Raw genomic sequence first — 26419 nt, 5'->3', positions numbered from 1 at the left:
AGAAGGGAGTACTGTACGAGCCGGTCGGTATGTTCTCATGCAGAGGTATGGGACCCCTACTGCCGAAGGAACTGACTCCTATAACTAAGTGTCTACAATGAAGTGCGGGTATGCAGCAGCTGAGTTCATACTACATTGTATTGAGGCCCGGAACTACGGAATACGGAAGACTATCGCCAGGAAAAGAGCAAATGCCAATGAAGGTAAACGTCCTTTTTACTCGCTCCTAATCACCTACAATACAATAGCTATGTCCTCCCGCTGAGCACAGTTGTCCCATCATTATTCTTGAGGAGCTAGCTAGCTACCACCCGCACCGGTGCACCGCCCTTACTCGGCACTAGACTAGGCCCTAGCCCGGCTATGGCTTTGCGGCCATGGTCCCTACTGGGCCGAGCCCAAGGCCATGGCCTAATGGCATCATGGTCATCGGCATTTTGGCACTGTGCACGTGTTTAACGTATTGCTTCTGTGGGAATCTGCTCCAACTAACTCAGACTATTACCTATTTCGGTTACGGTGGATAGTTGTCCCTTCTCGGCTTCTGTCCTAATCCTGGACCTTCCTGTACAGCCACCTGCGACAAGCAAAGCGGGATCTTTCACCCGTCGACTGTGCGCCGAAGCGCTGTAGATAAACCGCCACAACTACCTTCATGCTTCAATTTTTTCAAGACACACTCTGGTCCGTACTCATTTTGGACATGAATAGAAGAACGACTGTGTTACGTAGTCGTTGATGAAACTGTCGGTCACAGCTAATGCATGTGGAAGCTCCAGGAAGTGCTGGTGCTCTGCGTGTGTGTGTGTGTTGTGTGTGTGTGCGTGCGTGTGTGTGTGTGTGTGTGTGTGTGTGTGTGTGTGTGCGTGTGTGCGTGTGTGTGTGCGTGTGTGCGTGTGTGCGTGTATATGTGTGTGTGTGTGTCCATGTTTTGACCCGTTGAGTGCCATACATGTAGTACGGATATATCTGTACCAGTGTTCAGTGCATACAGACTACTTTACAAAGTTCACAACCCAAGATCACCAAGATCACCAAAATCGGCCAAAGCCTAGGACACCAAACGGTCCAAAAGTTACGCTCAGATAAGTTAGTATTGGGGGGAGTCACTGAGCTTGCACTGATAGAATGATGTTAGATTGCGAAAAGCAACACTTTGACAAGCACAGTTCGGGTTCCCTGCTTTTACTTTGCTTTGTCAAACGTTTTCTCAAGTAGTTGACAACTGTTATAATTATTTGATGTGCTTTGGATTTGTTGTACTGTACGGCTGTCTGCACTGTAGTCTGCTGCAACGGCTGGTTTCGATAGACAAAAATAATGTATTCCAGACGGACATCTTTACGTAATCGTAGTGCGACTTACAACAACTACACTGTGATACAATGTCGTTAGTGTGGGTATGACGGAGGCGTGGCCGTGGCGGCGTCCGGCGACCATCGTCACGCCAGTGCATTGTCGATTCTATCTACCGTTTATACCGGCGTTAGATAGAATCGACAATGCACTGACGACCATTCATTTTCGCAATGGCATCAAGCGATCACACTAACCTATCCTACTGACTATTGACTGTAGTCTGTAGATCTACATGTCGGACTCGGCGTCACTTTTTCGAGAGGGCCAACACGAACATAAAAATCAGATCAAATCAACAAACGCTGGCCTGAGCTGTCATGTCTAGTCTGTGTACATGACAATCATTGTGTAGATCTGCTCAGAACCATGAACAAGGAGACTGTCCAGTGTCCACAACAACTACTTGCACAAGTCATAATACTAGTACTAGTACTTTATAGTGTAGACTGCAGTCAGTGGAGTGAGAACGATTACCGTATACGTGCATGAATCCGAAAGGTTCGTCCTAGGATCCTGTACAGGCTGTAGACCTACTCCGTAGAATCTACTCGTAACGATTTTACGTGGCCATTGACCCGCCACTCTCACTGGGTGCAGCCGCTGTCCGTTGGTGAAACGAGCAAAGCTTCAGAGTTTGCGTCGTCGTCTCCTCCTAGCGCGCTCTGACTGAAGCTGCAGTCAACATGAGTCAGCTACGATGGGCTCAGAGACTATTGGGCCCGATGGCTGCAAGGTTAGAAGTGACTTGTGAGCTGCATGTCATTTTTGTTGTTGTTGCTTCTGATCTAGGAATCCAGCATTTAATAATATTATTGTAGTGGAATAGAAAAACGCTATACACTTCATATCAGGCTGACTGGTCGTTGTGAGCTAATGCACCCGGTCATTATTAGTAATACAGTTCCTATCAGTACATGTAATAGACAATGTCCAAAGGCGATGTGCTTCAACAACAGCTAAATGCAATAAAAATGATTGAAAAAGAACGTGTGGAGAGATCCGTACAATTTACAATATGTATCTAATATTGACTGAGTACGAAATCTGTGTGAGTCAATACTAAGGGAGTGATAATTATTATTATCACTCCCTTAGTATTGACTCACATAGATTTTTGCCATACCTAAGCAGTCAAATATTCCTGCATATTTCACTCCTTAGGGCTATATTGACCGCTTATATTTGACTCCTTTTTAGCGATTGAACACATGCTTTGGTCAGTCGTGATAAATATAATATTGACCTCGTACTTGGTCAGTATAGGAAATAAAAGACCTCAGCTTCGCCTCGGCTTTTCTTTCCTATATTGACCTCGTACTCAGTCAATATTAGATACTTATTATTGTATCATTGTATGTCCAATCCTATGCTCTCGATATTCCACGCAATCATAATCATACCCACTCAGCTCGGTGAATTGCACATAATGGACTCATATCATTATTATACATGTATGTATCATGAGTAAGGTCGCCAGCAGGCAGTGGTGAACTGCCACTAGTACACTGTGAAGAGGGCTAGTACTACAATAATTATGTCTCCAGGGGAGCATACATCTGAGTGTCCAGCTAGCTACTTGCACATATTTATTGTAAATCATCAGCACAAAATAAAAGTGTCAAATAGGCCTATTGTCACCGAAGTCGCTGCCACTATTTCGTTGTGCAAACGAAGCAAATTTCTTTGAAAAGAAATATATTTACCATACGCTATGATTACTCTGATTTCGGTAAAGAGAAAAGAACCTAGAAGTTACTAGTTATGACTAACAGTCCACCAAGGTAACGAAATAATAATACAGTCAGTTAGTGCGACAACAAGGCACAAAACTGACAAGGATATTGAGACATTCGACGACCTGGCACCGTCCTAGTTCCAACACATCTACGAAGCGCAAACCAACAACCTTCCAATCCAATCCAAGTTTTCATTACTCTGATTATACCTGGTATACCGATTTTTCCATCGTCCACCACACCGCAACTGCGCTCTCCAGCTGACCTCCACACTCATGAAGGAATTCAGTACCAACCGTGATGTGTCGCTTTGCTGCTGGTGGTGGCGTGCTGTGGCAACGTGTCGAGGTCGGCTGGAGAGCGCATTTGTGGTGCGTTGGACGATGGAAAAGCTGTACAGGGTCACAGTGTACTGCTGCTTGCCCCGCTCTATTTAATACCTGTGAATTTTAACTGGGTTGTTCTGGCAAGTGAAGTCTTCGTTGTGCTGTTTCTATCACATACATGTCTGCTGTATTTAAATCATTGTACTTGATCAGTTTTTTTGCCTATATCCCACCTGATCAGAGGGCTGTGAAAGTACATGTTCTCGTGAAAAGCTTTGATAATGTTGACTGTGAGGAGCCTAAAATTTGTTCTTTTCTTGAGTGTGACAAACAAGTGCAGTAGTAATTTTGTAGCAGAAGAATCAATGTCCAAACACATAGCTGTCAGCCAAGGAAAACAGCCTTTCTGAGAATTCCACGGCAGTCGGGAGCGATTAACATTGACCAGCGGCAGATCTGTTGTGTATCTGCGGCATTTTGTGTTGATATCTTGACCTGCAGTTGGTCACGCTGCCTGAATAAAAGCTGGGTGGCTACCAGACCGAGCATATCTCATCCACTTATTTGTATGCTCATTGCCGCCTAGCCACATACACGAGCAGCAATTTAGATTTGTGATATTGAGGTCCCTTTATAACCCGGCACCATGTGTGCTCCGGAAATTCTGCTAGATTAGGGAGGGTGATGGATTAACAAATCTGATTTACTGCTGCAATGTGCATGAAGTTGAAATTCTAGCTGCTGAAAATTGTGCTGGTTTATAGAGGGTTCTGGTTTATGCTTCAAAGTAAGGTGCTGGATTAAAGAGGGACGACTGTACCCGAATTTCGGTTAAGACACCTGCTGTTTATTGTGTGTCTTGTTGCTCTTCAGGCCCAGTCCCCTTGCTCGGATGCAGCCCTCTCGCACTGCTACAAGTAGTAGTGCGGAGCTCACCGTGGACCGAGCAAACGTTGTGGTGATAGGCGGTGGAGTCGTCGGCACTAGTATAGCCTATCACCTGGCAAAGCTGGATGCGCCGCGTGCTGTCCCAATCGATGGCATCGGTGCCTGTCCCGAGGTTGTCCTGCTGGAGAAGTCTGAATTGACGGCAGGGTCAACTTGGCATGCCGTAAGGGAAAGGTAGTGAATGTATTGCTGAAAGTCAGCACTGTGGTTTGGTTGTTAGGAAGTTTTCTGGGGGACAAAAATGCTTTAACGTCCGCTATGCGTGCAGGTGATCAAAGGACAAAAGGCGTCTACGGGGATATAATGTGTGTGTGCCAGCTAGTTCGGTTGGTGGGTACACTTATGCCAGATAGTGTTGGGTCTGTTGCCAACGGGCTCGGCTGCTTGAAGGTGTATTGTTGTACTTGCCACCTTTGTTGGTTTCAGGGTTGATAATTCTGTCTATTTGAAGTATACATACCTGTTAACCATGGACTGCTTCTGGCTAGATTAATTCTTGTGCAATCGATGGTGCCAGTGAAGCTTCTACTTCGAAGTATCAGATCCACTCTGATTTAGCCACCCACCATCACTAGTAGCAATTACTACCTTCACTGGGGGCAGGGGTACTTGCAGTTGGATCCCGGGTCGGATACCCTGATCCCGTCAGTGCTTTTTCTGCACCTTGTTATCACCCACTTACTGAGGTGTAACGAGCCCATAAGTGGGATCATTTCCAGGTCCACCCATAGTTTGGGGATTTCGGGGGGTGTCAGCCGTTGGGCGATTCAAAAGCCAATTGAGTCATCTTTCCGATATTCCTTTTGAGTCTCTCTCCCCTCTCCCGGGGAGACCCACGTGACCAGTTTTGACAGTGAGCAAATACAAGTATAAGTGTTTATGTGTGTTTGTTTGCTTGTTTGTGTGTGTAACGTTATGTGTGTGTATGTTTGTGTGTGTCGTGCATGTACATGTATGTGTGTGTGTGTGTGTGTGTGTGTGTGTGTGTGTGTGTGTGTGTGTGTGTGTGTGTGTGTGTGTGTGTGTGTAGGGATTCACTGGCCAGAAATAGTCACTTCAAACAGCTGTGTGGTGGATACCAGGCTAAAAATAGTGGCGGTCAATTCATCAGCCTTGCAAGCTGTTGAATGGTGTAATCCCAGCACAAGTTGCTATGTCTAACATAGCTGTTCGCTATCATCGCTTCCGCGATGGGCATGTCTGAGGTCTGGTGTGTGTGTGTGTGTGTGTGTGTGTGTGTGTGTGTGTGTGTGTGTGTGTGCACATCTATCTGTGATATGGTTGCGCACTCCTCCGAGTTAAGTTCTTGCTAATCATTGCCGCGACTGCGCTGTCTTGACAGGCTGGCCTCACCACCACCTTCCATCCTGGCGTGAACATGCGACGTGTGCACTATGACAGCCTTACACTCTACACGCAACTGGAGAAGGAAACAGGACAGGTAACGTATACAAACTAGGGTACAGCAGGCTATGGGCTAAGAGACACTACAGTACTGTCGGTCGCCAAAGAACTGGGGTGTCAGCCTCCTAGCCTAGACCGTTCTTATTTCCATGCGCTACAGCCTATGGGCAGTTGAGTCACCGTGTATACATTGGTATGCTGTGATTGACGAAATTCTAGCCTGGCCGTTCTTCGGCACTCCGTTCTTCGGCGCTCCGTTCTTCGGCGCTCCATTCTTCGACGCTCCGTTCTTCGGCGCTCCGTTCTTTCGGCGCTCCGTTCTTCGGCGCCCGGCAGTACTGTAGTCACAGCTGCAGGTTTAGAAATGCCTTTTGCTTTGTGAACTGCCACGAGATGTGGATGCTCTGGCAGCAGAGAGTTGCACCGTGCGTAGCAATGAAAAGCAATGGGAGCCCATACTAGCAGTCTGTTCTGATCATAGTCGTAGGTCTAGCAAGTTTTAGAGACCTCTCGTTTCAATGAGCTCAATATAGCGAGAGTAATCGTCTCTCCGCTGTCGCATTTACCTCCCCAACACGAGGCAGATCTGACGAGCTAGCGACGAGGATGGAACAGGGACGTAGCTACGTATTAGCACATGTGACTGTGTTCGGGTGCCTTTGTGAGCTTCCACAAGCCTCTTGTCAAGTGATGTGTGTTCCGTTGTCCTGACTCTCTCATCACGTTCAGCGTAATACACATAGGATACTGCATGAGTAATTATCCATTAATTATCCATTAATTATCCATTTCCCTTGCCCTACACGGGTGTGTGTGTTTAGGCTGTCGGCATGCATCGCTGTGGTTCGTTGCGACTTGCGGAAACAGGCACGCGCATGGACGAGTTCCGACAGCACCTGAGCAGGGCGAGTTGGTATCCAGCGCCTGCAAGGATCCTGGACGCGGCCGAGGTGGTGGAGAAGTGCCCGCTGATCAATCCCGACGGCATTATCGGTGGCTTTTTCAATCCACACGATGGCTACATTGATCCTTACTCTGTGACCATGGCGTTGGGTGCTGGTGCCAAGCAACACGGTGCAAAGATCTTCACACACACAGAGGTATGAATGGCTGGTATGGTCTTAAAGTAGTATTGCTTATTTATGGGAGTAGCGTTTTTGATTCTGAAAGTAGCATCATTAATTTTGAGAGTAGAGTCGTTAAATTCTGTGAGTAATGTTAATTCTGGAAGTCGCATCATTGATACTGACAGCACCGACAATGACTATGCAGTAATTAATAGAATTCTGGGAGTATCATCGTAAAATTCTGAGAGAAGCGTTGTTAATTTAATATTTTTAAACATCTTTGTTTTGCATGGACTATGACGAGCTCTGGATAGGTCTAGACTCTAAAGGTACCACCGAAGTGTACCCCGTTCACGTTACATGGAGATTTTCTCCCTTCATTTTGGCAGGTCTAAATGAAGTTTGGAAAACCTGGGCTCGCCCAGCCACTGTGATGAATTGTTGTGTTTCTCTATGATACAAGTCACAAGGCTCTCTGATTCACAATAATGAATGGTGGCAGGTCTCCAGAGCACTTGAATGCTTGTAGCTTGGATTGTTCTGTTGGAGCTCCTGCTGTTGCCGCCGCTGCTGCTGCTGCTGCTGCTGCTGCTGCTGTTGCTGCTGCTGCTGCTGCTGTTGTTGTTGTTGTTGTTGTTGTTGTTGTTGTTGTTGTTGTTGTTGTTGTTGTTGTTGTTGTTGTTGTTGTTGTTGTTGTTGTTGTTGTTGTTGTTGTTGTTGTTGTTGTTGTTGTTGTTGTTGTTGTTGTTGTTGTTGTTGTTGTTGTTGGTGGTGGTGGTGTTGGTGGTGGTGGCGGCGGTGGTGGTGGTGGTGGTGGTTGTGGTGGTGGTGGTGGCGGCGGCGTAGGTGGTGGTGTTGTTGTTGTTTCTGTTGCTGTTGCTGTCGCTGTTGCCGTTATTGTCGTCGTCATCATCGACGTTGTCATCGTTGTTGACAATTTATTGTATATTGCGGTTTTGATCCGAATATTAGTTCTTGGCAGTGAAAATCGTGCAATGCCTCTGTCCTAGAACATGATGGTGTAGTCAGACGTTCTGTGAAGCACAGAGTCGGCCGAGTGTACTGCTTGGCATTTGTCCGAGTCCATTTCAATGAACAGCACCAGCCTCTACTGGAGTGCGTGGCTATGTATTACTGTGATGGTGTGTGTGTGTGTGTGTGTGTGTGTGTGTGTGTGTGTGTGTGTGTGTGTGTGTGTGTGTGTGTGTGTGTGTTAGGTGACTGACATGGAGAGCATGGCTGGCAGTGAAGGTTTCAGGTGGAAGGTCACAACACCGAATGGCTCCATCCAGTGCCGCCACGTCGTCAACGCCGCCGGATTCTGGGGCCGAGAGCTCGACGCCTTGCTCCAGCATGGACGCAAGGGCACGGGTGCCAAGCTGCCACTGATACCAGGCCATCACCAGTACTGCATCACGGACACGCTCGCGGAGGTGCAGGCGCTGAAGAAGGAAATGCCAGTGGTGCGAGATCTGCACGGCTCCTATTACATACGTATGGTGAGTGATTTCTACGCTTCGCAGCCTATCTACTATCTAGCAAAGAACTACTATGATCCTGATTGTTGCCTGAAGCAGTTTTTGTACAGTCAAATCTTAATCTGCATGAACACTTAATGACAAGACAAGTATAGATTGGTTGCAATAGCACTAGTTCTTCTTATCCAAACTGCAGTGTGAAGTTCCAATCAAAATCCGATGCTACTAGATGATATCCCCGAAGTGTAATGTATAGTGCCACCGTGTGCCATACGAAGAGTGGCCAGAAATGTGCTATTTCACATCATGGGATCTCTCACACTGTGACTAAGAACTAAAAAACCGACGCCCAGTGCATAGCATGCCGCGGCCAACTTGGCATTGCTGCATTGTGCACACACAGCCCACGTTACGCAGTGCACTACGTGTATATCGCTACACAGTACAGGATTGTATATCGCATACTTGCCAACCCTACCGGAATTTCCGGGAAAATCAAGGAAAACTTTCTTTCCTCCCGGTATACCGGAAAAGTTATAACATCTACCAGATTTTCGAAAATGTCCGTCAACACCTTTTTTGTTGATTTTCAGTGTTTTGGACGCTCGCTCACGCAGTGCTGGGCTAAAACGAAGGTCTAGCGAGCGAGAACGTTTGAGTTAGCGCATGAAAAAGTACTTTTTTGTCGTACATGCTGTACTATTTGTTTTGTGGTCATGGTGACGTCACTATGATGTCATATACAACATTTTGCACAATTATGATGTAGAAATTGCAAATCAAGGAAAAATGGGCAAAATCAAGGAAAGCGTCATCACTGTCAAGGAAACTGTTTGCCAGGGGTTGGCAAGTATGATATCGCTACACAGTACAGGATTGTATATCGCTACACAGTACAAAAACATACTTTCCAGAGAGTTACCGGCACCGGGTTAAAGCTGCACTCCCCAGGCTTCGGGCCGGACATCCTCCTTTTGTTGACATTCGGAATATAAACCGCATATCTGACTTCTAATTCTTGGCCATCCTGACTTTTAAAATGGGTACTGGTACGTACAAGACCTTACCAATGGTGAAAAGTTGGGAAGCACGACTGAAGTTCTAGCAAAAGTTTCCTAGTTTGTCCTTCACTCTGATCTGACAACATAATAGCAGCTTTGTGCTAGTGCGATAATGGATTGCAGTACATGAAAAGTAATCGCATGTCACCATATATCATGGCATGCATTATAAACATGGAAGGCTCAGTGTAGCGCTGGTCATGTCACATTCAACATTAGGAGTCTAAGCCACAGTGACACTTTTGAGGTTTTTCAATGATGCGTTTAAAGTGCAGCTAACCCCCCCCCCCACTCCGGACAGTACTGGCCATGGCTACACAGCTTCACGTCATGTATGGTTTAGATTTGTATCGGTGATTAGCTGATCCTCTGTTTAGCCATCAAGTGTATTTACATGAAGAGATGTACTAGTAGATACAGTGGGCAATTTCCACTGCTCAAACAATGCTCAAACTATGCTCAATGCCCAGCTGCAGCCACAGCTTGTTAACACAGCAAGTGCTGCCTGATGATTGTCCAGCGTGAAACTCGGAGTTGCAATCGCCGGACCGTTCGGACTTCCGTAGCGTGTGCTGATGATGCAGATGTAGATATAGACGTTGTGTGGCTGCAGTTTGGACCAATGGCTTAATCATTGAAAGTCAACAGGTTGAACTAACTTCGGCCCACGCTGTGTGATGCTCTGTGTCACAGGATAACAACACAACACTAAAAACTACCGGCTCCTTTCAGTGATCTACAGTCGTCGCCCAAACACATCCTGCTAGGGCCATGCTGGCTGTACATGCAGGGCCGCATGCACTACAGGCACTACTGTGATGTAGTGCACTGCACATGCCAGGCCCGTAGCAGCCCCATTTTGGTTGATCCGGCAAGATCCGACCTCGATGCTCCCCCCCCCCCCCCCCCCCCCCCGAGCCCACACTCATACATACTAGTATGCCGGTACATGTACAACATATACATGACGTATGTAATCGTGACCATGCAGAGTGACATAGGGCGAGAAAAGGAAGAAGGATGTTCTGCATGAGTCAGGGAAAAGGGCATTAGCATGTTGTGTCTGTCCAAACAGAACTTTACTTGTTGAAGCCTATGAAGGCATAGCAACAGTATCTAAATGCATGTGATAAAAGAACCAAAATAGACCTTTGGAAGAGAAGAAAGAGCATTGCAATGGAATATCTTTGGTACGTGAGCGTTGTCCTGTACCGTGTGTACTGTATGACCTCCTGCCATTCCTCCTCCTGCCATGGTACAAGACATGCCGCTCTGTACTACCTCGTAACCTCTACTTATTATACACAGTCATGGGTGGACATACATGTATGTACATCCGGAGCTGCGCACATGTGTGAGCTCCCGCTTTTTTCTTTCTTTTTCTTTTTGGTAGTCCGGCAGGTCCGGCAGCTGCCGGACCTGCCGGACCGCCTGCTACGGCCCTGCATGCATTGACCATGTCCCTGCATACACTCACTGAGTCAGTGCAGAACTGGCACAGTAGTGCATGCATTGACCATGTCCCTGCATACACTCACTGAGTCAGTGCAGAACTGGCACAGTAGTGCATGCATTGACCATGTCCCTGCATACACTCACTGAGTCAGTGCAGAACTGGCACAGTAGTGCATGCATTGACCATGTCCCTGCATACACTCACTGAGTCAGTGCAGAGCTGGCACAGTAGTGCATGCATTGACCATGTCCCTGCATACACTCACTGAGTCAGTGCAGAGCTGGCACAGTAATGCATGCATTGACCATGTCCCTGCATACACTCACTGAGTCAGTGCAGAGCTGGCACAGTAGTGCATGCATTGACCATGTCCCTGCATACACTCACTGAGTCAGTGCAGAACTGGCACAGTAATGCATGCATGCCACTGTATCTGTGCCACCATGAAGCACTGCCGTGAACGCATACCATACCACTGTGTCCCTGTGTACCGGGATTGGCTGGATGTTTTTGGCAATGACTATAATTATTATAGAATTGCGAACGATATCATTCAGCCATTCAATAATGCATACTTCAATGACGGTTTTACTGTTGTGTGGTTACCCGGCATCCTGTATTAGGAGCGCGACGGGCTGCTCGTGGGTCCGTATGAACGCCCTGAGCGCATGAAACTAGAGGAGAGCTGGCTGCTGGACCGTGTCACACCCGGATTTGGCCAGGAACTGTTCGAGAACGACCTGGACAGGATCGGGCCTAATTTGGAGATGGCTGTGAACCGATTCCCGGCGTTCGGCAAGGCTCCCATCATTCGTACAGTGGCAGGGCCCATTACGTTTGCTCCTGACGGTAAGTGTGGTGTGCATGGCTTATCATTAGAGATGGTTAGTACGTATAGATTGGTACTGTGGCTTCACCAATGCTGCACTTCCACGGACAGTTTGCCCTGCGGTGTGATCACTTTATTTTAAAAGAATTACATGTAACGTTATATAACTGTATAGGTAGAAGTATCTTAGTGAGGAGAGCCTCGTGCAGTATGATTTCTGCGGAGAGCCTCGTGCAGTATGATTTCTGCCTCCCTTGACATGATCTCGCTCCTCATTCTTCATTCCATTAGGCCTAAGCGAAAACTACCCAAACTTGCTTGGTGAAGTCAACGCGAAAAGGCTGATAATAATAATAATAATAATATGTAAAAAAGAGAAGAAACACATGAGAACGAGTTATGCAGCAACTATCCCCATGTTTCTTCTCTTTTTTACATTTTATTACTGGCTCAGTATCCGAGTTAAAATAATAATACCGTAAAGACTCGCGAGAGCGCCCCACCTTGATTTTACAGCCAAGGGAAGAAAATCGTATGGCAGAATGCTACTAAGTTTGTACGATGTGAGAACCTTCGTGTACTAAGGTCACACTTGGTATGCTTTTATGTGGAGCTCGAAGGTAAACTGGGTACGGATTGACTGCACAATGCGCAATGTTTGTACAAGGTCCGTGACGAGATGGTGGGGCGCTCTGGCGGTACTTTACGGTAATAATAATAATAATTGAATGTATGTGCGTGTGTGCGTGTGTGTGTGTGTGTGTGTGTGTGTGTGTGTGTGCATTTGCATGTGTTTGAAATACCTATGGTATTGCACAGGCATGCCGATGGTTGGACCCAAGCCTGGTCAGCCGGGTATGTGGCTGGCTGTTGGCTTCAGCTACGGCATTATCCACGGCGGAGGCCTGGGCAGGTATCTTGCCGATTGGATCAGGAATGGCTATCCGCCATATGACCTGACAGAAACTGATCCGGCTCGCTACGGCAACTGGAGCGACGATCCCACATACATCATGAACAAGACGAAAGAGACGTATGGGATGAACAACTCGTATGCCTATGTTAAGGAGGAACGCTTTGGCGGCAGGCCGACGAAACGTGCGGGTCCTCTTTACGCATCGCTGCAGAAACGTGGTGCTCGATTCGGCTTCAAGGCAGGATTTGAGGTACAGTGGTGATGTCGTTGCGTTGCCGGCTGCAACGCTGGAATGCTCTGCCTATTGTGACAGTTACACTGTGTCCAGGGTCATTGCTGCATATACAGAAAAACATGTGACTAACGACCACCCCTTGGGGCCAGAGAAAGCGGTCTTTAGTGGCTGGTGGTCCTTAGTTAGAGGTTTGCACTGCACAACCGTATATGAGTGTGAGACCGTCCGCGCCCGGCGAAGTGGTCTGTAGTACCAGGCTGGTCGCTATGCTGTAGTCACGGTCGGTGGTCTTTAGTTACACACTTTACTGTAGTGCTGCTCTATTGCTATTGGGATAGTCACAGGTTTCGTTTGCATTTGAGCTACTCAACCTCGAACATCTCCGCCATACTGTAACTGAATCAACAAAATTAATATCCGGCGCACATTTATTTTGTAAAGAGAAAGGAAGAAGAAATCACATGGGAACGGGTTATGAAGAAACCACATGGGAACGGGTTATGAAGAAACCACATGGGAACGGGTTATGAAGAAATCACATGGGAACGGGTTATGAAGAAATCACATGGGAACGGGTTATGAAGAAACCACATGGGAACGGGTTATGAAGCAACTATCCACTACCGTAATACCACATTTATTGTCGGCTAATTTAGGCCGAAAATTTGTTGCGGTTGAAATTTTGTTTTGCAAGGTTCAGTGTGACAGTGTATACAGGCAGCAGCCTGGCACACAGGCTGAGATTTTAATGCGGCCAAAATGTGTTTTAGCCCTGGGAGGCCGAGCCCAATATGGGTAAACTTTTAAAAAGATGCTGTTATTTTCCCATATAGAGCGTAGTTGTATGTACTAGTATACTTATGTATACCAGTTGTCCACAACCTTCTCATAATGATTGTCGAATAAATGGAAGCCACTACTACGCAGTCAGCTATGCCTTACATAAAAATCACAGGGAGGGAGGGGGGGGGCAGCCCCCCCCCCCCCCCCACACAAAAAAAGAGAGGAATGGCACATAGGGAGGGAGGGGGGGGGTCAGCCCCCCCCCCCCCCACACAAAAAAAGAGAGGAATGGCACATAGGGAGGGGGGGGTCAGCCCCCCCCCCCCCCACACAAAAAAAGAGAGGAATGGCACATATTCCACCGTAGTATTTTAAATCTGCTTCAAGTAGTTTTAATAGTACGCTGTACTCAATAGGATTGTACAAGGACTTCGGCTGCGGGTGGCAATTTTCAGAGAAAAATGCCAGAAAGTATACCCCCCCCCCTCCCTCTCCTCCCCATTCAATGGTCCAAATGTGCAGCTGTGTAACGTTGCTGTTGTTCTACCTCTGTGTGCCTCTCTTCCACCTTTGTGGGGCCAGGTTCCTCTATGGTTTGAGCGACCTGGTGACACGCCCGGCTACCAACCCAGCTTCCACCGCACCAACTGGTTTGAGCCGGTCGGCAGGGAGAGCCGTCTGGTGCGGGAGAACGTCGGTGTGATTGACCTCTCGTCGTTTGCCACGTTCACGGTGTCCGGCCAGGACTCGTACCGCTTCCTGAATCTGGCCTTTGCCAACAGAATTCCAAAGGTGGGTAGGCGGGAACTCGAATATTACTGTCATCACGTGATGTCCGAAACGATAGACATTCATGACCGGTGAGAGTAGATCCGACAGACTATTCCGTAGGGACAAGCGATTACTCTTTAACTAACGAACGGGTAGTTGTGCTAATGAATGAGCTATCGAGTACTCTTTAAGGGAAACATATGTTCCGTTTTGGGAACATTGGCCTAACTGCAGCTATAAATATGAACAAGAGCACAGTTATGTACAGGCCCGAGGGGACATTTGAGACTGCAAATAACTGGGAAATAATTGCAGGACAAAGAAAATCAAAAGCTACTGTTATCATAGTGCTGCATGGAAGTCTCTGCAGGTACTGTACTGGTTGACTCGGCGCAACTTACTAACTAACTTGCACTCGTAGTGTTGTACAGTACCGTACTCTTCACAGTATGGATACTGAGTGTCTGCGGTTTGCACTTGCGCTTTTTTTCCAGTCATGTAATAACCGTGCGTATACCAGGCATACACAAATGCACGTAACGATCTCTTGTCGAACACGATCACTAACCATCATACTAGCTCATGAACGAGTCCTCGCCGTACTCTATACGATTCTTTGTTCCCTACTACAGTACTAGTAGCCCCTTTAAATGTCAAGTTGGCACCAATGCATAGGGCTGCGATGCACTAGGCCCGTGCTTCACGGCACTTACTGCAGTCATCTTCTGGAGCATGAATCCACTGTGCGGCACACCGGACATGCCGAGGCCGGTTCAGCCTTTGTGAGTGTGAGATCGCGGCATGCCCGGTGAGCCATGCAGGTCACAACAGCATGCATGACCCGTGTGACTGTAGGGATGCAGCTCTGTAACATGCAGTCTAGTGCCCACCATTCTACCCACCTGTTCTAGGAGAAATGGTTGAGCAGCTGTTGTTGTTGTTGTTGTTGTTGTTGTTGTTTCTTTATTTTACTTCACCATATGAACAGGCAAGACTGCCTTCTCACCGGGGCTATTGGCCCACGGCTCTCACAATATGATGAAAATGTTTAAAATGTGTATGAAGAAGAAAGGAACGGAAAAGAAGATGAAATGAAAGGAAAGAAAACAGTAGGTATTAATTTTATGAAGGGGGGGGGGTATGAAATGGGTATTATCATAGTTGATGAGAGAAGTATGATATCCATACTTCTCTCATCAACTATGATAATACCCATTTCATACCTCCCCCCCCCCCCCCCCTTTCAGCTGTGGAGCCGCTAAAGATCGGATACAGTTACTCTGGCTCTGTGCTGCATGTGCCCTGTGCCTAGACCCAAGGCCGTTCGTGCCTGGCGCACATGCTCACACATAACGGCCGCGTCATGTCCGAGATGACTGTCACGTGCACTGTGCCTACGGCCAAGGACGGCAGTGGTGGGGAGTACATGCTGACTACGGGAGGAGGCTCAGAGCTGCACGATCTCAGGTGAGAAACGCTCAGTCGCTGGTGTTAGGAGACAAGCCTTATATCACATCTTCTGAGGTTGAAGCTGCAGCTGAAGCTAGAATCATACGGCACCTTTTGAAAATCTGCGGCAGATGTTTGACTCTGGATTTAAAGCTCTCTTTGGATATAAGTCTACTTGTACTTTCTTATTGATTGATTTTGTCGTTAACGGACGGGAAGGAGAGGGTAGCTATTTTGATAGAAACTTGTATGAAGGCTCTTGTTGCAACCCCCTCTCCTCCCTCCCCACGATATACAGCGGCATCGGAACGCATTCCACATTGGTCAGTGCTGCCATGAAGAGGCGGTCGGTCGGGAGACCCTCCCCCGCTGAGAATTGTAATTGGCCCCGAATACTAAGGGTAATCGGCTGAGAGCGTATGGAGGAGAAGAGAAGGAGAGATTATTGAATTATTGAACAGCCGACTGGTACCGTTCACAACTTTATTGCGCCCAAATAGCCCATATTTTATTTCTTCAAAAAGTGATTTCTTCTATTTTAATTAGGGATGAAACGATTATACCGATTACTCGGAACTTACTCGTTATCTCTGTGATCGCTACTCGTTATGCTGTTATCGAGTATGCACGACTTGTACATGTGCAGTGTACATGTGCATAGTACTAGCTAAGTCGCACTGTCTGCATAGTCAACTCCAGCACGCGTCATCCAAGGTGACAAAATTCACACCTTTTTCTAGGCACCTTCGCACTTTTGGGATCCGGTGTGTCATGCACATATTCCCCGGAGACCAGTAAAATATATTTGTCATACAAATTCAGCATACTCGTTTTATGATAACTCGATCGTTAATAATAAACGGTACTCGATAAGAAGAAATGGATGATCGTTTCATCCCTAATTTTAATTCTATTTATATTGATATTATTGATTGCTATTATATGTTTTTCAAGGATTCTCCAGCCTCGGAGGCAAATGGATGCCTATCAAAGGGAGTCTCCTGGGGAAAGGAAGTGAAGGTGGCTGGTATGAGAGAAGGAGGAAAGGACATTTACTGGCTCAGTATCCGAGATAGAATTATTGGTGTGGGTTTGGCTACACCTGCCGCACCGGCTCCGACGCCCCTGATGCAGTAGTCTATAGTAGCTGAGTCGCACACGCCTGCCGAGTACAATGTATTAACTGCACTTTGAAAATCTTCCGTGGTGAAGTCTGGTTTGTTTTCCCTTGCTCTACGTGTACGTCGCATCCACTGTGTCGGGTGTGTACATTTGCATGTGCATGTCTGCTGCTGTCAGGTGGCTGGAAGGGTTAAATATGCCCAAACACTGCAACGTTGCCATTCGGAACACCACTGATGAGTTGTCTTGCCTAGGCATTGCTGGCCCCAAGTCACCGCGGCTGATGGAGCGCCTGTTCCCGGGGACGGAGTTCTCGCGTGACACGTGGAAGCTGATGTCACACCGCAAACTCACCAATAACAGCGGCGTGGAGATGGACGTGATCAGGATCTCCTACACAGGTCAGTGGGTTACGCAGTGAGTCATATTATTACAGTACTGCCGGGCGCCGAAGAACGGCCCACATGATGGGATTTCACCAAGCACAGCATGCTGATGTACACCCAGTGTCTCAACCGTGTGCATACACTGTAGCACATAAAATAAGATCGGTCTAGGCTGCGACTCTGCCCCCCCCCCCCCCCCCCTCCCCCAGCTCTTCTGCACCGGACAGTACTGTATGCTTTAAGTACACAAGGAGAAACAGTGGAACCACAGCCTATCCAGCCACCTTTGGTCAGAGAACTGTTTGCCTGGTGTGGATGAAAGACCAGATATACCCGAAAGCCTTAGATGAAGCGGATCTATACTGTAGTCGGCATGATCATGGCTGGTCAAGGCAGCTCGAATAGACTAGCGTTCAATACGCAAAATGTGCAGAGCAATATACGCACACACTGGAGGAGCAAGGCCTGGTTGGCTGCAACTTGAAGTTTCACTCATTGGAGCGAACATCAGACAGCATTTTATATGACCATTGCACAATGTACATTGTACTCACATGCTTTGTATTGAGTTGGACCTTTAGCCAGTGGCCGCTTGGATGCCACCTACAGTCCATTTGAAAACTATAGACGCGTACCTAGGCAAAAACCATTATGCCAGCATCTATACCACATAAAATCTGTGATCACTTTGTGCATAATTTTTTCCAAATTGGGCGTCTGTTATCCAATCGTTTAGAAACTATATGAGAGTAATTGTGGAGCGGACCCGAGCAATATTCCGAAAACTATTCTCAAAAATTTCAGCCAAATTTGAAATATTTCAAAAACCCTACGCGTCTATAGTTTTGAAAGGGACTGTAGTAAAAACACCTTAAACTTCTAGTATGGCATTATCGCATAATTATATGATGACTGTACTACTCTATACTGATACACGTTCTTGGATTGTGGTGCTGTGGTGTCCTCCTGAAGGTGAGCTCGGCTGGGAGGTTCACTGTCCGCAGGCATCCGTTGTTGATCTGCACGCCACGGTGCATCGGCTAGGCGCAGATCTCGGCGTGGATGACTTTGGCACGTACGCTATGAACTCACTGCGCATGGAGAAAGGATTCCGAGCGTGGGGAGCTGAGGTAGGCACGTGTGCGTCTACCGTAACTCCCCGAATATAGGTCACACGTTCTTACAATAATCCCTAAGACAAAGAAGGGCGTGAAGGGGACGGACTTCCAGTCGAGTAAGACTTCTTACGCAATGCACACACTGAAACTAATATTATGACAGAGGCCGCCTAAACATGCCGGTGGTGCAACCTGTATTCAGATGTGATTTATGAGATACGGTTTGGTAGTGGACAGTTAGATGCTCACATGATAATACTTTTCTTATAGCCTCCCATAAGTAGGCAAGTGTGGCGGTGTGCCAACCGGGCCTGTGTCGGAACGATCATGTTTAGGTCCAAACCAAGCACAGGTATGGGGAAGCAGTGTGGCCTGCTTCAGTCGTTGCTTGTCCACAGTGGTGTGTGCATGGGGTACCATTATACCCATAGTATGCAGCTGGCATGGTACATGTAACTCAACTATTCGGCATGTGCATGGAGTACCATTATACCCACAGTATGCAGCTGGCATGGTAACTTATCTATTCCTGTGCCCTGTGCTGGACAGTACTTCGATTGAGTGCGTTGTGTGGCTGTGCTGGTTTTTCATCTTCTTTCGACGACAGATGAGCAAGGACAACACTATGGTGGAATCCGACATGATGTCATTTGTGAGAGGCAACGTAGAGGTAAGGATCGCTTCAGCTCCAGACATTTGCACAGGAAACTACAGCGCTGCTCAATGAAATCCGGTTGCGTGAGTCAAGTGTGCGCCTTGCATCATTTCGCAGCTCTGTGTTCGCAGGTCTAGGGCTCTGCAACGTCCGGCGCGTTCTTGAGTGACAAGACTGGATTTCACTGCGTACTTGAGTGACAAGACTGGATTTCATTGCGTACTTGAGTGACAAGACTGGATTTCATTGCGTACTTGAGTGACAAGACTGGATTTCATTGCGTACTTGAGTGACAAGACTGGATTTCATTGCGTACTTGAGTGACAAGACTGGATTTCATTGCGTACTTGAGTGACAAGACTGGATTTCATTGCGTACTTGAGTGACAAGACTGGATTTCATTGCGTACTTGAGTGACAAGACTGGATTTCATTGCGTACTTGAGTGACAAGACTGGATTTCATTGCGTACTTGAGTGACAAGACTGGATTTCAAGACTGGATTTCATTGCGTACTTGAGTGACAAGACTGGATTTCAAGACTGGATTTCATTGAACAGCACTGTACAATGGTGGATAGATTGCAAGTGACATCTGACCCTTGCGTTTCCGCACAAAAGAATGCATGATACCGTATATTCTCTATTATAAGCACAGTCTCTAATACTAGCACACTGTGAGCACCTTTCGAAACATTATAAGCACAGTCTCTATTATTAGCACGGTGCTGGTGGAAATCAATGCTGCATGCATGATATCTAGCATGTATGTCTTCTTGCTCTGTATAGATGTATAGGTTGAAAAAATATAAGCACGGTCTCCAATATAAGCGCGGTCTCCAATATAAGCACGGGGTAGAGGGGTGTTGAAAAAATAGAAGCACGGCGCTTATAATAGAGAATATACGGTACATGTATTTCAGCCCAAAAATGTACAGCTTTGATGCGGTGTACACCCGAATACGTAACTACATGCGTTCACCTTGCATCGTATCATTTAATGCATCTTTATATGATCTCCGACTTTTTTTTTACATCAATGATGCTTGCAACCTGTGCCGCACAGTGACTATCTGTGTCTTATACAGTGCACGTCTTTCAGCATCGCCGGCAATGGCTTGGCATGCACTGTATGCATGGTTCAAAGAAGCGATGCACAGAGATCTAGCACGTCGTCCGCCATGATTCCTGTAGTGAACTGTGGGAAGCGTGCAGGTGCCGGACTTCACTTCCGCGCTGAATCCACAGCTACTAGAGAGGTCATGCGAATACACCATCAGTTGAGATGCTTTGGTGGCGAAGTCGCGGCACAGCCCTGCACCCAGTCTTACTCTGTTCTAGGGACTCATGCTGCATACATAACACCAAGAGTACATAACCCCAAAGAGTGTGCAACTCCAGCTATGGGGTCTGCGGTGGCAGAACTTCACATCACGTGATGAACCCGTACACATTATTTGCACTCCGTGCATGATTGATACAGGGTTGTACGAAACCCAGCTTTGGGTACAACTCTCTTGTGATCACGTTGCACTGTTTGCCAGTGTAACCTTTTGAACCATGTCACGTGATGTGAAGTTCTGCCTTCACAGCACTGCATAGAGGTTGTGCAGGCAGTTGCACACTCTTGGGGTTATGTACTCTTGATAACGCCCATGAGAAAATCCACTGACTCACGCTGTGTACTTATCACTTAGTGCCCATTAGGAAAAGCTGCTGCCTCACTCCTTGAACTGAACCGTTCGCATAACTTCGAGGTTATGCGAATGATTTCATGTTGGTGAGTTGGCGGTTTCCATGGTTTCGCCGCAAGTTGAGCCAGTGCATCACTGTGCTGCGGCTTTGCCAAAGCATCTCAACTGATGATGTGATCACATTCTCAACTGATGATGTAATCACATTCTCAACTGATGATGTCATCACATTCTCAACCAATGATTATAATCGCGTAACCTCTATACATGTAGTGTAGCAAGTGCTTATGCTACTGTGGAGTCCACATCCATAGAAGCACTGCGGGGCAGGAATTACCAATGAATCATTAATGAAATGGTCACAGCTATACTACTGGTTGTAGGTACATGTACTAGGATTTTTTTTAACTGCATTCATGCAGTACCCATTTTCTGAACCCGTGTAGGCAGACCAGTGCTCGGCACAGCCAGCATGGTATGGCTACACCTGGCGTTCACAGTACAGTTTGTATGCGATTCATGGCCCAGTGTGCTGTTACTTGTTAGCCTGTCCACCGTTACCAATAACATTATTAGTATACATGATCCGTATCTGGTCTACACTTGCTTTAGCCGGACGTGCAAGCGTGCATTGGCATGGCAGCACTGGAGCACGAACTTCGCGCAGGCAGCAAAGAGAAGCTGGTGATGCTGAAGGTGCTGGAAGATGACGGGAAAACAGACCCGGACGGCATGGAGGCAGTGTATTGCGACGGCAAGGTAGGTGACAGTGATAGCTAACATTGGCACAGTACTCTCTCTCTCTCTCTCTCTGTCTCTCTCTCTCTCTCTCTCTGTCTCTCTCTCTCTCTCTGTCTCTCTCTCTCTCTCTCTGTCTCTCTCTCTCTCTCTCTCTCTCTCTCTCTCTCTCTCTCTCTCTCTCTCTCTCTCTCTCTCTCTCTCTCTCTCTCTCTCTCTCTCTCTCTCTCTCTCTCTCTCTCTCTCTGTATCTTTCTTATTCTAGGCTACTAGCGATAAGTCACACACGTTTTTAAGTCATGCACGAGCACTTTTGTAATCTGGGCGACGTGTACTTTTGTATGTGTATACAGTATATTTATGTAAGTCACGCACTCGTTTCGGTGATACATGTAAGTCACGCATTTTTGTCTCCAAGATTGGGTGTTTCACTAATCGAGAGTAGACCGTACCACGACGGTGCAGTCCACCAGCCTTACAGTGCTCAATGTGTAGAAATACACGGAGCATAGCCATGCACCAGAGAACTGCAGTTCTATTTGTAACTGTGAGTTTGACGATAGAGTGATGATCAGATCTGATCGGATTTCTGACGATCTCTCCATCGTGGAACCCGAAGTTACGGAACAGAAACCTGCCCGTCCTCTATATGTGTCTATATTTTGCTTTTTTATGAAGGACTCTTTGATTTTTTGAGAGCATGAAAAGATTGCATTGAAACAATGGCCAACTTTGCCTACGTTGATGAGATTTCTTGAATGCAGGACCAAGGTAGGCATACATGTACAGTTGTTGCGCTCACTGAAATCACTGAAATCCGGCCCAAAGTGCAAAACTGACGCCCTCGCGGTCTAGTTCCGATTACCTGTCCCCACAGAATAAAGCGGGATTCACAGAAGCTTTTTTGCGATGCGACACGCGATGCGACGCGATCTGCGATGGATGCGTGCGATGCGAACTCGCGAAATACCATTCACAGAAGAAGTCAGCGATGCGACAAAGTTTTGCTGATTTGGGTACGTCACCATGATATTCGCGCGGTTTGACACAACTTGTAAAAATTTATAGGCAACTCTTGCACCTTTGTACAACTTTGCTGTAGAAAAGGTCAAAATCTTACACCAAATCGCTTGTCGCATCGCATCGCATCGCAAAAGTTGAGCCAAGCTCAACTTCTGCGATGGCCCAGTTGCGGCAGTTGCGTGGGGTGCGACATGGCTGCGATTTGGGGTTTTCCCGGTTTCGCGTCTGTCGCATCGCGTGTCGCATCGCAAAAAAGCTTCTGTGAATCCCGCTTAACGCGGACAAAATCCTAAAATTATGCGCATATTAAACGCTGCGGGAGAAAACAGGCCGTTATGCGGCAAATATGCAGGATTATGCGGTATAATGCGGTCACTATGCACACGTTATCTGTCATTGGTACAACTTTAGCGTACAGTTTCATGCAAGTATAACATTGTCGTACAAAGCCATGCGCGGGTTCGGCTTTGTAGTACATTTTCAACATAATGTACTATGTTCTTGGGCATTCCCATGGATAACGCGGGTTTTATGCAAACATTTTTTTTTTCGAAAACGTGGATGAAAGCCAATAGCGTGGAAAATTGCGCGTCCGCAGAATCGCGGTATCCTGTGGGGACAGGATTACATCACTGTCCGTGTACATGTGTACGTCCAGCAGCATTCGTACCACTTCCAGGGCATCCAGGGCCGTGCAAGTTGAGGGCGCCTAATGTGCACTTTGGGTCGGATTTCAGCGAGCACAACACGTTACATGTAGGGGTTGATTGAAGAAAAAGTAGATCAGGCTATTGCTTCTGGAAATACGGAGAATAGCTAGCTGCAGCTTGCCAGGTGATGCATGACACCATGCGCACGCCAGCACTTCCCTGGCTGACTTCAAGGCAGCTACTGTGCTTAGTGTTTCCGTTTCGGCGTCACACGAGTCTTCGCACCACGTGCAGCGCTAGTTCAGTGCAGAAGTCCATCAGACCTGTCCGAAGCCTGCATTCAGACTACTGCAAGGACGTTTCACATGCAACATACGGGCAACGTGCCGCAGTATTACGCAAGTGAATGTGTGAAAGCAGGAAGCCATACACAGTTTGTACGACTGCCTGGTGAAAAGTACGATACATGCAGGATAGTTGTCTTGCACAAGAGTCAGCACACTGTCTGAAAGGCTTGGGCAGCTTTTTGGGCTTCCCGCCAGATCCTTGCACCAATAGTTGTCTTAGAAACTTCTATAAAGGTGTGACTTTTAATAGGCTGAGTTGTGCCTGTAATAGTGTGAAGAGGTCCTATTGGCACCGGCTTCACACCACCAATCCCTATTGGCACCGGCTTCACACGACCAATTCTGTCCGAAGCATGCAGCTCACAAGGAAGCCTCAGCCATCGCGATACACAGAATTTATTTGTTTCCTGTGATTTCTGGTACTGAACTGCATTCTGGACTTGAATGTGTTGGTGCTTTTGTATAGGTCGTCGGTCATGTTTCCTCCGGCTGTTACGGATACCAAGTTGGTCATGGCCTTGCGTTTGCATTCGTCCCACCATTCCTTGCCGAAGAGGGCCTCGAGCTCGAGATTGACGTCATTGGCAAGCTACGGCGATGCGTTGTCATTGCGCCGCCTGTGAAAGCCGATCACCTGAGGAACTGAACTGTGTTGTAAAGTCACCATCCCTTGGTCTTTGTGTAATAGCTATATCACTCGTTTGCACGTTTCGTGTTGAAGGGCATACAACCGTGTACAATGGTGTACAGGGGTCGCCTCCATGACTAGTACATGTATAGCGGAAGCGATGCAAACAGCGTTTTCCCAAAGCGATGCGAAGCTCCACACTCTGGCTTATGAATTTATGACACCAGAGAGTAGATTCTGCATTGTACTCTTTGGCTATGATAAGTATATAATATTACCTGAAGCCGAGTGAATATGGGCGAATATGTATCTAATATTGACTGAGTACGAGGTCAATATAGGAAATAAAAGCCGAGTAAAAGACCGAGGCGAAGCCGAGGTCTTTTACGAGGTTTTTATTTCCTATACTGATCAAGTACGAAGTCAATATTAGATTTATCACGACAAACAGTCCGTATTTCAAATTCCAAAACGATAACCTCGTGAATCCCGGTTTTATGATTGCGCAACCGTTGCACCACCACCTACTCATGCAGTGACAATGCTGCACTAGGCACCGTTCAACTGCGCGACCCCTAAGCAGTCAAATATAAGCAGTCAATATAGCCCTAAGGAGTGAAATATGCAGGAATATTTGACTGCTTAGGTATGGCAAAAATCTATGTGAGTCAATACTAAGGGAGTGATAATCACTAGTATACAAGCCGAGTAAAAGACCGAGGCGAAGCCGAGGTCTTTTACGAGGTTTTTATTTCCTATACTGACCAAGTACGAAGTCAATATTAGATTTATCACGACAAACAGTCCGTATTTCAAATTCCAAAACGATAACCTCATGAATCCCGGTTTTATGATTGCACAACCGTTGCACCACCACCTACTCATGCGGTGACAATAGAGAGGTTCCGGGGTACGATTTTCCGTGCCAAAATCCGTATGGGCGCTACGGATTTTTTCCAGGCGTGCTCCATACGATTTTTCGGCACGAGAATCCGTGTGGACTGGCTTTCATACGAACCATGCTTCGTATGGAGATTTTGCGTCATCGGGTGCAGAAAGATTTTTCGCGTACAAATTTGGTACGAGAAACATCGATTTTTCGCGGGAAGTTTTGATTTCGGTACAATTTTCAAAATAAAAAAGGCATAGCGCGGGAATGTGACGTGTTTGCGATCGTTAACTAGGCAATGACGGCAAACACATAAGTTCCGTACCCCGGAACTTTTCACTGCTCGAAAACGACGTATAAAAAATCCGTAGAGCCTCCACGGATTTTGGCACGAAAAATCGTACTCCGGAACCTCCCTAATGCTGCACTGGGCACCGTTCAACTGCGCAACCCCTAAGCAAATAATTATAAGCAGTCAATATAGCCCTATTAAAAGGAGTGAAATATGCAGGTATATTTGACTGCTTAGGTATGGCAAAAATCTATGTGAGTCCGAATACTAAGGGAGTGATAACGTATAAGTACATAACTGTAACTGTAGCTTAGAGGCATCGAGGTTCAATCAGAACTCCCCGTACATGTGTTACTATTAGAAGCAGGGAGTCGTAAAAGGGCTTTTACGACTCCCTGATTAGAAGTAACGTTAGTTACCGTAGTAAAGGAACACAATCAATACACGATACACCAGTTCATCATCACTGACATGAGTGACATCATTGAACACATTGTGAACGACACCATATCTGCCAGAACCCATGGATAGTCCATTCGTGGACAAGAGTATCACCAGAGACGCAAGACGCTGGGGGTCCATCGATCCTCGGACACAGACGTAAACCTACATCTCGACGCTGACTTCAATAACCATGATCACGTGAATCCACCTCCAAAGCCAAAGCCAAAGGACAATAGGATACAACTGTCATAATAATTATAATCAGTACTTTGTGAGTTGGTATAGGCCGAAATGAGTTTTAAGGTGCCGCCATGGCTCACACCCTCTGCGCGCGCATCGTTTGAAAAGTGTAGATTTTCAGTAAATTTTTCGGTAGCGATGATTTTTGTGCGATTAATACGGTTGTAGGAAACGTCTTCTCGCAAAGTAACAGTTTCTGCAATTCTGGCGACCTTGCTAGAACCTGCTGCTAGTGTCCCTCTTCACTCGTTCTTTCTATGAAAGGGGAAGGCAGCACTCGCAGAAGATTTTCCAAGAATGCAATGTCGACTGGTGCTCGTACCATAAGAAGGGAGAAATCAAAGTCCGCTCTTGAATCATGCCTGAGTATTAGAAAA

The 26419-nt window shown here is 46.9% G+C and overlaps 1 protein-coding gene across 1 annotated transcript; it reads left to right on the top strand.

The window, feature by feature from the left end:
* The first annotated feature begins 1809 nt into the window (after positions 1–1809).
* On the top strand, positions 1810–24255 carry LOC135818472 (dimethylglycine dehydrogenase, mitochondrial-like). Its single transcript, XM_065331860.1, has 14 exons — positions 1810–2092; positions 4295–4532; positions 5712–5810; positions 6595–6873; positions 8058–8339; positions 11459–11684; positions 12484–12830; positions 14181–14390; positions 15682–15836; positions 17118–17341; positions 18299–18456; positions 19052–19114; positions 21404–21550; positions 24016–24255. Exons 1-14 carry the CDS (start codon positions 2043–2045, stop codon positions 24193–24195), a joined length of 2658 nt encoding a protein of 885 aa, XP_065187932.1. The 5' UTR covers positions 1810–2042; the 3' UTR covers positions 24196–24255.
* Positions 24256–26419: the final 2164 nt, after the last annotated feature.

The sequence above is a fragment of the Sycon ciliatum genome, chromosome 1 (assembly GCF_964019385.1).
Source record: "Sycon ciliatum chromosome 1, ocSycCili1.1, whole genome shotgun sequence".
Classification (NCBI taxonomy): Eukaryota; Metazoa; Porifera; class Calcarea; order Leucosolenida; family Sycettidae; genus Sycon; species Sycon ciliatum.
The sequence above is the reverse complement of the archived record's forward strand: the minus strand, read 5'-3'. Positions and strand labels throughout refer to the sequence as shown.

Bases quoted from the DNA above. Each gene is read 5' to 3' on its own strand.
- LOC135818472 (XM_065331860.1), top strand. From the start codon at position 2,043: ATGAGTCAGCTACGATGGGCTCAGAGACTATTGGGCCCGATGGCTGCA. The intron at 8,340-11,458 runs GTGAGTGATTTC...ATCCTGTATTAG, and splicing joins GCTCCTATTACATACGTATG to GAGCGCGACGGGCTGCTCGT. The intron at 18,457-19,051 runs GTAGGCACGTGT...TTTCGACGACAG, and splicing joins TCCGAGCGTGGGGAGCTGAG to ATGAGCAAGGACAACACTAT.